Genomic DNA, 13,056 nt, shown 5'->3' with positions numbered 1-13,056 from the left:
ACTTAGTTATATTCCTTAGTGTTTCATCAACAAGGAATCCTAACACATATTATGTTTGTACTTGTATAACACACAGCAAACATCATACATAACACATATATATAACACCAAAACATGTAATCGATCATTACCAAAACATAAAGTCCATAATCTATCAATTACATATATAGATACGACATAAAATAACATAATGTCTTAATCTAAACGACATATCAAATCTAAGTTGCTGTTGTCACATCAACGTGCATCAACAAGAGCTCAACCAGAAACCAAGTTGTGTGCCATTCAAGACTTAGTTATGAAAAAGTATAAATGTACCATTTCACATCATCAAGCCAGGAGAGCAAGAACATATGCTTTGACAGAGTATGAAAAAACTTTGGAGGAGCATTATGGAATGTTAAGGTCTTATGGTGAAGCAATATTGAGAACAAATCCAGGCTCTACAGTGCAGTTGGGTACTACAACCAATCCAGATGATAAGTGTTATTTTGATAGATTCTACATTTGTTTATCTGGTGTGAAAGAAGGATGGAGGTTTGGGTGTAGAAAGATTGTAGCTTTGGATGGGTGTTTTTTGAAGAAGCCATGTAGTGGTGAGCTCTTAAGTGCAGTTGGAAGGGATGGAAACAACCAAGTATACCCAATTGCTTGGGCAATTGTGAATGTAGAAAATAAAGAGAATTGGACATGGTTTCTGGAGTTGTTAAGTAATGATCTTCACTGCCTAGAAGTTTAAGAACTCACCTTGATGTCTGATCAACACAAGGTAAATCTTGTTTATATATTTTGATATGCTAATTCTGTTTATATATTTTGATATACTAAATATGTCAACAACTGTAGGGCTTAATTGAGGTTGTCAGGGATGTCATGCCAAGAGCAGAACATAGACAATATGCTAGGCACATCTATGAAAACTTCAGAAAGGTGTATAGTGGTGTTGAGTTCAGGAACCTATTTTGGAAAGCTGCCAAGTCATCATACCAAGCACAATATGAGTCTGTCATGAGAGAAATCCAGGTAGTTAATCCTAATGCATATAGATATTTGTTACACAGAAATCCTAGGTCTTGGTGTAGGGCTTTTTTTGAAATCCATAGAGGATGTGAGGCAGTTGAAAATGGTTTTAGTGAATGTTGGAACTCTGTCTTGTTGAAAGTTAGGAACAAAACAATAATCACTCTGCTAGAAGCATTGAGAGTAATTGTTATGCTTAGGTTAGAGTCTTTGAGGGAGTTAAGTCAAGGTTGGGAGCATGATGTGTGTCCATCTATTAGGAAAAAACTAGAAGCCATAAAGAACGAGAGGACTTGTTGGTTGACTATACATGCTGGTGGTAGTTTATTTGAGGTTAGAAATTACAATAATGCATACACTGTGGACATGGATGAATAATCTTGTACTTGTAGGATGTGGGAATTAAGTGGCATTCCATGTGTGCATGCTACTGAAGCAATCTATAAGTGTAACATTGAACCAGAGGAATACATCTCTTGTTGGTTTAGGAAATCTGTTTATCATGAAGCTTATAACAAGGTTGTGGTTCCAGTTGGTGGTATGGATACCTCGCCAGTAATTGACTGACCCAAACCATTTGCCCCAAAACCTAGAACTATGCCTGGCAGGCCTAGAAAGAAAAGGGTAAGAGCAGCCCATGAACCAAGGGTTGGGTCTACTAGAGTCACAAAACATGGTATGAATATGACATGTAGGAACTGTTGGGTAGTGGGTCACAATACAAGAACATTAACTTCAGAACCCAAGGAAAGACCCTCTCACATACCAAAGCCAAGACAAAAAAAACTACCCAAGAACAAAACCTGGAAATCATGAACCACACTCTGCAACTCAAGAATCACAGCCTGCAAGTCAATCAAATACACTCTGCAACTTAACAAACAGACCCTGCAAGTCAACCAAATCTATCTACCCACCATGCCACCCAACCAAATGTTGAAATTCAGTATGCAAGTCAACTAGTAGAGAGGCCACTCAGTCCAGGAAGGAAATTCAGGTTTACAAAAGGAGGCCATAAGCTTGTGACTTCAGGAACACAAGTTGTTACAAGTACAGGTATGGATTCTTATATATAGGTTTCAATTGCATATGTGTTTATAGTTTTAGCTATCTTAATTCATGTATTTTTGTAGGAACTTCAAGTGTTGGGACATCAAATACTGTCAAGGGCAAGGCCAAGGTTGTTACAAGGATTGGTCAAGGTACATTCAGCATTCAACCAAGGGTTGGCAACAAGGAACCAATGAAACAAGTAAAAAAAAAACTAGGTTTGAAGAAAAGGGCACCAAGCTACAGGGCTTTAAGAGTCGGACTTGCCAAAACAAAACCTGGTCCTGGTCTAACAGAGGATGATGCATTGCTGGTTGAATAGGATAATGGGAAATTAGGATCTTTTGTATTAGCTTTTGAAACAAACTTGTTAGCTATGTACTGCTATATGCACATGATCATCTTTTGGTATGTAATATGTGAAAAAACTACTCATAATTGTCTTTTGGTATGTAAAATATGTACTGCTATAAGCACACTTTGGCTTTTCACTTTGCATTTTCTGCTCTTATTTACTTTCTTTTATGATTATGTATACAAAACAACACCATATATATAATTAAAACCACATTACTTCATTTCATTACTTAATAAAGATTACAAACACATTATATGACCAACACAACTATTACAAATGATAATAATGCAACAATTAAAATCAAAAAAAAAAAACAGAAGGTCAAACATGGGCAATTTTGACTTTGTAAAAGTCAATTCAGCCATGTTTTTCTTTATCTGCTTATCATTAGCTTCATTTTCCTTGTCATCTGCTTCTTTAGGTTTTTGAATCTTTCTTTGTGAATGAAGATCATAAAGCAAATCTTTGTAATAATCACTTGGCAATGGTTCATCAAGAAATCTGAAAGTGGTACAATGTGAACTAATAACCTATTTTGAAGCAAAATTTTATTACTTTCCAGTCAATTAAACAAAAACCCTAACCCAATTTCACATTATATCTGAGAAATTTTGAAAATCACAAATTAGGGAAAACTTACTTTAGGGCACTTGATGAATCGACGGCCTGGATTCTTGTTTGTCCAAGAAGTGAGAATACGCATCTTGGCTCCGCAACCACAAATTATATATCGACATCCCTGATTTGTTGATGTTGTTGATGATGATGATGAAGCCATCAGGGGAAAAAACGAGGGAAAAAAAAAGAGGGGAAAACAAGAGGGAAGAAAGAGAGAGAACGAAGAGTGTGAGTTTCTGCTTTTTTTTCTTTTTATATATTTTTAATACACACGTGACATGCACGTGGTCTAGCCGGTCACAAAAACTGGTGTTATCCGGTGTGTTACAAGGCATAACCCGAATATTGAAGGTTCTTCCATTACATAGCCACTTTATTAGGTGGTTACATTACATAACCATTCGGGCATAAGTGGTTACATTCAGGTGTCATAATCCCTTTTTAAAATGCCTTATATAACAAAACCAAAAACCAAATTCTTCATCTATCAAGTTTTTTATCAAAAGCACACATACATAACTCATAATCCCTAACTTTCCATGACACACATAATCCCTAAATTTACATTATCATTCAAGTTCATTCAAAATCAATAATACATATATTTTTATACATATATAATTAGGGGTAGTTTATCTTGAGAACTTTAGGAGAAAAAAAGAACGCAAGAACCAGTCTGGACCACAAATTCTTTCTTTTTCTCTCTCCTCAAAAACATAATAAAAATTCATCAAAACCATTCAAAATGTTTTATCTCACAAACCGTACATCCTTAGATAAAAAAAAATATCGGTAGTCTTAAAATTTTGTCCTATTTGATTAGAGATACAACTCTATATATTTTTGACGAGCTTTTAATTTTCGTTTTTTTGGTACCATACATGTGTAACAAATGTTAAAGTAAGATAATTATATAAATTAGTTCATTTACACATGTGTAAGTCAAACAAAAATTATGATTCGGAGCGGATTTCGCCCCTAAGAAAACTTATAAAGGGTGGCTGGTGGAGGTGATAGGTTAGGGGTGATAGGTCATAAGGTGATGGTTCATAAGGGGTGATAGGTCATAGGGTGTGATCGGCAATGGGTGATCTGCTTGACGGGCTCCGCCCTTAGCAACTATGTGTAACATCCAGAACTTTTTATGTTTGACTTGTTGACTTGTTCGTTAGTAATGTTTGACTTGTGATATATGATTAATTTGAAACATAAATCTACACTTTACACATGATTAGAAACTTTTTTTTTTAGTCACAAAAAAGTTTCTTTTTTTACAACAAGAAACTTTTAAAAATACAAAATGTTAGTGATATATAATCTGTGTGTTACTGCACAGGTAAAAAAAACATGAACTAACAATTAACAACTGATAGCACTAAAACTATTCGTAACAACAACGAAAAACTAGTCAAGTTGGGAGAACTTGAGGGAATCTCCTTCCAATAATCACAAGAAGGTGGGGAACATAAAATCAAGATATCATAATACTATTTTGTGAGACATGAAATTGAAAAGCAACAACCAAAAGAAGTTAAAGTCATATAGTACAAATAATTAATTATTCTTCTTTATAGATAAACGGTAAATATAAACAAAATCATGTCATGAACAAAAACATTGAAGATGTTTTTGCGTGAAAAGCCTGCAAAAATACTTTTACGTAAAAACTGAATTTGTTGTTGATAAAAGGAGATTTTTTGGAGAAATAATAGCAATCAAATATTAAATTTGGTCATACAAAGTTAATGGAGAGAATCTTTAATTAATTATCAATTAAATTTAATGAAAATATTATTGCTATCTACAACCTATAGGCTGCAAATAACAAATCTCTTTAATATTTAATTAGAAAGTAGGAAATTGGATTTCACATTTCTAACACATGGTCATTGTCACAGTTAACTGAAAACCAATAAATATGTTTTTTTAATGACTAGATAGTGCCCGCGCGATGCAGCGGAAACATAACAATGTGTGAGGTGCCACGACAATGATGATTTCAAACCAAACATTTCTAAAGAAAGATAGAACCTGCACCACTATTCGGATTATTTGATTAATATGGAGTATGATTTACATATCAATGGTTCTCTAAAAAAATCTGTAAGAGCGCGATCAACATCCAAATGGTCCAGAATTTCAAACATTAAAGGTACACTTAGTATCCTTATACTGTATAAATGCATTAAGTAAATAGCATTTGTAAAAAAATTAGGATCGCCGGAAACTGCAAATACTCGCTGGAAAACTTAAAAATTCGATTAAACTTTCGTTCCTTCGAATTAGACCACGAAATTCACATCAAAATACTAAAATCAGCCGCGAACAAACCCTCAACAAAAGTTAAACCGATTGAACTTCGCCGGAAAAATCAGCTGCGAACAAACCCTCAACAAAAGTTTCGACTTGAAACCAACACCAAACTACTCAAAATTGTTGTCTGAAACTCGAAGAAACAACAAAGTTATGGTGATTTTAATTTTTCCAGCGAGTTGATGAATTATCCGGCGAATCTCAGTTGGTTTAGCTTTTGCCGAGGGTTTGTTCGCAGTTGATTTTTGAGTATTTTGGTGCCAGTTTCGTGGTCTAATTCGAAGAAACGAAGGTTTAGTCGGATTTTTAAGTTTTCCGACGAGTATTTGCAGTTTCCGTCGAGTTTGAAAAAAATAATATATTTTTTTAATTGTGTGCATAAACTAATCCCAAAAAGTTATTGTGTGCATGGCACGTAAGCAGTTAACGGGTCAACGTGAAAGTGGTGACCGACTAACTTTTGACCCGGTCACTTTTGCATGCTATAGGACTATTGAACAAGTTTCCTGAATACAATAAAGCTGACCTAAAGTTTGTGCACACAATAACTTTTGAGCATTAGTTGACTGCATTTCTGGGTACTTATCCCAATTGTATAATATTACGACGATAAATGTACGTTTTAGAAAATAAAATAAAGTATGAAAAAACATCTTTCACATTTGTATCAACATTATTAACATCAACATCTTCAACATTATTATTATTTTTATCTTGTTCATTAACATTAGAGAAATGTGGATGAGGTTGTTTTTGGTAAACTTATCTAAAGCCCCATTTAAGATTTTATAAACTTTTCTACAATTGTTGTTCTCTTATATCATTTTTAATTACTGGATAAATAATGTTTTAAGCATATGTTGAGTTAAGGATTCACTGACCAGACTTGGTCGCTGATGAGATTCATAAGGCCCTTCCCAACGCCCTTTTTCTCACTTTTTCTGAGAAAAAAGTTCCAACTTTTTCTCAAGAGAAAACAATAGAAAGTAGAGAGAGAGAGAGAAAGTAAGTAGAGAGAGAGAGGCTAATGTGAGTATAAGATTATTTTTTTTTTTGAGAAAAAATGGTGAGAAAGAGGTATGGTTGGTAGTAGTATTTTCTGGAATATAAAATGAGAAAAGAGATGATGTGGTGCTGACGTGGCAGTGAGAAAGAGGTGAGAAAGAGGTTATGGTTGAGTAAGGCCTAAGCGAGTCTAGTGACTCTTAATCAGCAAGAAATTCTACCACAAATTAATTAAGTGTGTCATTTATATTTTCTCTTTTGTAATTCTTTAAGTTTCTAGTTTGTTTAAACTTAACAATTGTATGTTCATTTATTTTCTTGTAAGTCAAGTTGTAATATCGATCATGTATTCACTGTTTAATCAATAATACATATGATTAGACTTGCATAAATTCGTGTATTTGAACTTTACTATTGTTCTTGTTCTTTACTTTCTATTCTATACTTTCTTGTCTAGATAATTAATATAAGTTAAGCAAATTGTGAACGGTAAGCATATCTAAAAAATATATACTTATTAAACATAAATAAATATATGACAAGAATATTCAATGATTCAAACATCAATCAACAAAAACTAACTGGTTAAGTCCTAGCCATTTAAAAAAATTATACTATACATTGAAGTTTGTAAATGCTAAGTCAGAATGTCAGTACAAAGAGGACGTCAGTCCGTCACTATGTCCAAGTCCAAAAGTATACGGGTCTTTAATTTAGAAACTTTTTACCAAAAATTACATATGAATAAAACATTATGGGCCCCTATAACAGGTGGGCCTGGCTCACAAGCACCCCCTGCACCCCCATAGAGGCTCTGGTGAAGGCAGAGAGATTTTAGGTGTCTCATAATCAAGACTCCGATATATGCTTTCTGGTGAAGGCGGAGAGTCTAAAGTTGTCTCATCATCGAACGTCCAACGTAGTTGCTTTCTAGTGGTGGATCTTCACGCGTCACTGCTTTGGCAGCAGACGGAGCAAGGTTCGATCTTTTCGGCGTGAGAGGTAAAAGATCTAATGAGCTTATATAGCGTGAAGTTAAAAGATCTACTGAGCTAGGATTAAGTATGCTTTCAAATCAAGGTGGGAGTCTTCATCTTTACTAGTATAAATACTAAATAGTTCTTCGGTGGGACTAAACTTAATGCCTTCAACAATAACAACAAATTTCTTGAAATGGTGTCATTTCTTCATGGTTTTGTCAAACCAGTTTCTGGAATTTTTTTTTGTGAAAGTGGGTAATCCGGCTCTCGTAATGCCGGACTTGCTATTCTCACACGAGACCGTCATTGGCAATGCCGGACTCGGTTTGATTAGCGAGACCGACACTCCCACTGCCGGCCTCGGTTCAAAGACGACAAAGCAAGAGGACGAGGTGCAGGTAGGTGCAGGCAAGAGGACGAGAGGGTGCATTCGAATCTTTTTTTTTACTGCTTTTTGCTTATATATACATTAAAGACTGCATTTTTGTCGATACATCTCTCCTTCTTTTCTCCTTCTTTCTTTTTAAAAAAAAATAGTGAACGAGAGCGGCAGTGGGAATACAGCTTTTGTGAAACCTAATGTCATATAAATTTATATATATAATATGTAGATGTGATAATGTTTTTCCAAGCATTTTATCAGTACTAAATCTATTTCAAATAATTATCAAACACCAATAATCAACAAAAATCTCCAAAAAATGGCAACTTCTTCATCTTTCAACCCAATTGTAGTTCAGTTAATATGGGATGATTGTGTATCATTCGTAAATGGGATCCTTCAAAATGCAGATCCATCGAAAAGAAGAAGTTTTCCTCAGTTTCACGTAATGAAATATTCACAAATTTGTGATATGACTTACAGTTGTTTTGGTGTTTCAAAACAAGACTTCAAACTGCAATTATATTTATGGTATGAATTTAAGGGTGTTCCCTTTAGGAATTTAATTACAGATGATAATACTTTGACAATGATTTATCATCTGGGTGAAGCGCAATTTGAAGTGAAGTTCGAGACTACTTTTACAGACCAGTTGTTAAGCTTGACTCAAAGCCAATGTTTTTATCAAGGGAGTAACCAGCCACAAAATAACGAAGATGATCAATATAACGAAGATGATGAAGACAATTACGATGATGATGAAGATAACGAAGATGTCCATGTTCAACATGATGATGAAATTGATCCAATGGGTGTTGGATCAAGTGACGAGGCACCTTATAGAAGTGATGATACCATGGACGGCTATAGTGTTAATGGGGATGTATCTGGAGATGAAGAAGAAGAAAGGGACCATCCACAAGGTCCTTTGGAGCATGAACAATACCTTGATCTTGGCGATGATAATGATGATCAACTAATGCCATTCAATGAAGTTCAAGAAGATGTGGTATTTTGGTCGAGAGAAAGAAATGTGATAGAAAAGGAATGTTTCTTCAAAGCAAGGCGGAACTTGTACACGCTGTTAGGCTTTGGAACATAAGAGAAAACAGAGAACTTATTGTTATGGATATGAGGCCAACATTGTGGAAAGCACAGTGCATGACCAGGGGGAAGAAATCAAGAATTATCGTGGTGTTATGGACCGGGTCCCGTGTATGTGGGTTGTAGTTGGATCAAGCAAAAACAGATTAGGATTGTTTCGGATCACAAAGTGGGTGGAGAGTCACAATTGCTATGGAGAGGTGATATCTAACAACAACAGATGTATGACAGCAAGTATGGTTGCTTCTGAAATTTTGCCTAACGTGCGGGAAGAATTAACTTATAAAGTTAGACAGATCCAGGCGCAAGTAAAAACATCTTTCAATGTGGATGTGAGCTACGCCAAGGTGTGGAATGCAAGAAGGATAGCAATTGAAAGGTTGTATGGAACTTGGCCGAGTAACTTTGATGCACTACCCAAGTATGTTGCTGAATTACAACGTGCTAACCTAAACACTATTGTGGAATGGCTCCATTCTCCAACCAGTTCAAGCAATATACATACATTCAAGTTTGTATTTTGGGCATTTAGATCGGCAATTAGGGCATTCCAACGTTGTATTCTGGTGATCTTTGTTGATGGCACTCATTTGAAAGGCAGCTACAAGGGTAAGTTGCTAACTGTAGTGACGAAGAACGCCAATGGACAACTATTGCCGATCGCTTTTGGCTTGGTTGATGAAGAGTCTAATGAAAGTTGGGCATGGTTTCTAAATCTCTTTGAAGAGCATGTCGGATCGCAGCGACAGGGTGATTTGTGTATCATTTCAGACCGTCACCAAGGCATTCTTAATGCAGTGAACCAAATTGAGGGGTGGCATCATCGGTATTGTTTGAGGCACGTTTGTAGCAACGTGAACTCTCACTTAAAGAACAGGAAAATCAAAAATCTGGCTTGGGTTATCGGTTCCACTTCCCAATCATCCAAGTATACTTGGGCAATTAATCAAGTCAAAGGTGAAGATGATGTTGTTTGGCCGTATTTGAGAAACATTGGTTTGGATAAGTGGACTCTAAGGCACGACTCGGGGTTCGTCGTTGGGGTAACTTAACGACAAACATTGTCAAGTGCCAAAACAATATCCTTGGTAAGGCTTGAATGCTACCTATTAGAGCTTTAATTGAGACCACTTTTATTTGGACAAGAGACCATTTTGTCAGCTAATACCGTAAGGCCAACAGTTGGAACCCACCACTAGCTCGCAAAATGTGGGAGGTTTATCAGATGCGTGAAAGAGCCTCAACAAGCCATAGGGTGGAAGTGTTTGATGAACGAATAGGAAATTACACGGTCAGAACAGACCAAAGAAATGCACAAGTCGAGTACACATGCAATTTTGTCATGGGGGATAATAGGAAAAAATGTTCTTGTGGAGCTTGGCAGCATCATAGGTTTCCATGCTCTCATGCCATTGTTGTTTGCGGATATAGACAAGAGAGAGTTGCTAATCTTCTAAGTAAGAGGTACACAACTAGGACGTGGATAAATCAGTATAATGCTGCACTTGCTCCCCTTCGAGACGTGAATTACTGGGCGCAGGTAGATTGGCAGATTCAGGGAGACCCGGTAAACTGGTCACGCATAGGGGTAGGAGACGCACCAGACGGTACCGGAACAAGATGGATGAGAGTTCTACCAGCAGATCTTCAACCTCAAGACAACAAGCTAGATGTGCCGTTTGCGGCGGATTGGGCCATAACAGGAAGACATGCCCTGGACTTTAAAAATGGCAATAATGTTGTTGCTTATCTGTTTTCATTATTGGGTGTTGTTTTTGTGTGTTGTTTTTGTTTCCATGTTTTTGTGTGTTGTTTTTTTTAAATATTTCACTAGTGTTTTAATGTTGTTTTTTTTAAATGGCAATAATTCATTATTGGTTGTTTTTGTGTGTTGTTACTTACTTTAAAACAAAAAAATATTACAAACATTAAAATTACATAAAAAACATTATTAAAACCCAAACGATTACAATTACATAAAAAACATACAAAACAACATTAAAAACTAATGAAACAAGTAATTTTATTTAAACGAAAGTTAATTACATAAATCCTAACATTTAAAGGTTGCAATCGTTACGGCGGACCGAATAGTATGGCGAACCAAATCGGGAATCTGAAGAGGATACGTCACTGTCACCATCATTACGGTGAATGTATTCACCGGGCTCATAGTCAGGTGAGGCTGGAGCTCCGGGGTCTCGTGGTGCGTATTCCTCTCCCGGATCAGTCACGTAACCATCAGATCACCTACCAATCGGGCCAAATTCATGAAGATAGCTAGTCCCCTGCTGAATTGTGCTCATCATTGACGACTCGGCAAAAGTAAGTTGGTTAATGGTTAATTGCAACCATTGGACCTTCTCCTGCAAGTACTCCTTGTACCTGTCGTCTAATTTGGACGATTGGACCACTGTGCCACATTCATAAATCTCAGCCTCATACTCCGACTTTTTCCCCTTCAAATGATCGATTAAAGTTGCCAGCTTATTATTACACTTGTTATCATCAATACCATGAACTCGAACGCTCTCATGTGCTCCAAGACGTCTGAGATTTGGGGCTAAAGATGAACCTGCCATTTTTTTTTAGAAAGAAAGAAGGAGAAAAGAAGGAGAGATGTATCGACAAAAATGCAGCCTTTAATGTATATATAAGCAAAAAGCAATAAAAAAAAAAAAAGATTCTAATGCACCCTCTCGTCCTCTTGCCTACACCTACCTGCACCTCATCCTCTTGCTTTGTCGTCTTTGAACCGAGGCCGGTAGTGGGAGTGTCGGTCTCGCTAATCAAACCGAGTCCGGCACTGCCAACGACGGTCTTGTGTGAGAATAGCGAGTGCCAGATTACCCACTTTCAAAAAAAAAAATTCCAGAAACTTGTTTGACAAAATGTTGATGAAATGACACCATTTCAAGAAATTTCTCCAACAATAACGCCACCGGTACGACCTTTCACATAGTCCAATATTAGATCTACGCATTCCAGTCTTCGGTTACCTTCATGTGATTTACACAAGAAAACCTCCATCCAACCATCATTTCGGTGCTTCATCCAAGTATGCATGGATCCATTAATGCACATTTTTGGAAATATAGAACTTTTAAATTTTGGTATGTTATCGCGGACGACTCTATAATTCTTTGTTGTATTGATTATCGGTACATTCATGGGTTCGATCATGCAGCTTCAGATGTGCCGTGGTATGACAAGGGGCACCCAAACTATACGTGCAACTTGCTTCCAAGAAAGACGCATAATGATAAGGTGTAGTGTAGCCATCTACAAACTTGAAGACAAGATAGCATGCATAAACTCTTCCAGATGACAACATGTCTGGTGAATGTGTAGCTTTGAAAGTAAATTTGACTCCAACTTCAAGTGGTATCACCTGTTTAAACCTGTTGATGATGTGTTAATTATAGAGTATATAATATAATCATTATATTCATCTTTTCACCAAATACTGAAGTATCGATCAGTACGAGTTTAATTATGATGATGGTGACCCAAAAAGGAAAGAACCTGGATTCAGCTGGTAGTGATAATGTATTGATCAAAGGTTCATGATCATTATATGCAAAGGCGAAACATCTCAACAGCAGAAAACATAAGACATTTCCCGTCAGTAGATTTGCATAAGACATTTCCTGCCGTTTGACCCTCATCAGTAAGTACCCCAGCAGGGTCAGCATTCAGCTCTTTTGAGTTAGGGTACTCCAAATGTGTCCCTGATAGTCTATGAATAGTATCCTTACCGTCACTTTGTGCTACTTTTTCCGAGTCCATGTCTTTAACAGATATCGAGATACTTTCCAATCCTTGAATTGGGTCATGTTGAATCATCTGCAATTTAAGAATCATTAGCCATTGCATAGAGATAATCATCAGACACAACTACAAAATCATGTCATTCCATTTCAAAAAAGTAGGAAATATATATGTGTTCAAAAAGCTAGGAGAAAGTAACTAGTAGCGGTAGTACGTATTGTAGTACCATCTCTACAGGACGAAATTCCATTGCGTGAATCGTGACACAAGGGATATCCGGTTCTTCAGCACCTAAGATTCTAGTTAGCTCAATGTCAAAATAAGCATTCTTCTCATTATTAACAAAATCCCATAATGTGGATTTCAGCTTTCAATCTTTTCCAGTTCCAATGTTTGGTTCATTTATTTCTTCTGCAAAATGCGCAGATGATACTCGCAAGTCTTGACATTTCCAC

At 36.4% G+C, this 13,056-nt stretch overlaps 2 protein-coding genes across 2 annotated transcripts; both read left to right on the top strand.

The window, feature by feature from the left end:
• Window positions 1-298: 298 nt before the first annotated feature.
• Window positions 299-1,398, top strand: LOC122588004. The gene is made up of 2 exons (XM_043760152.1): window positions 299-667; window positions 847-1,398. The coding sequence occupies exons 1-2, from the start codon at window positions 299-301 to the stop codon at window positions 1,396-1,398; spliced, it is 921 nt and encodes a 306-aa protein (XP_043616087.1).
• A 6,218-nt stretch (window positions 1,399-7,616) lies between these two features.
• Window positions 7,617-9,882, top strand: LOC122588003. The gene is made up of 3 exons (XM_043760151.1): window positions 7,617-7,742; window positions 8,271-8,735; window positions 8,815-9,882. The coding sequence occupies exons 1-3, from the start codon at window positions 7,617-7,619 to the stop codon at window positions 9,880-9,882; spliced, it is 1,659 nt and encodes a 552-aa protein (XP_043616086.1).
• The last annotated feature ends 3,174 nt before the right edge of the window (window positions 9,883-13,056 follow it).

Source organism: Erigeron canadensis, chromosome 2 (assembly GCF_010389155.1).
Source record: "Erigeron canadensis isolate Cc75 chromosome 2, C_canadensis_v1, whole genome shotgun sequence".
In the NCBI taxonomy this organism is placed as follows: Eukaryota; Viridiplantae; Streptophyta; class Magnoliopsida; order Asterales; family Asteraceae; genus Erigeron; species Erigeron canadensis.
This window is presented reverse-complemented; position numbering and strand designations above follow the sequence as displayed.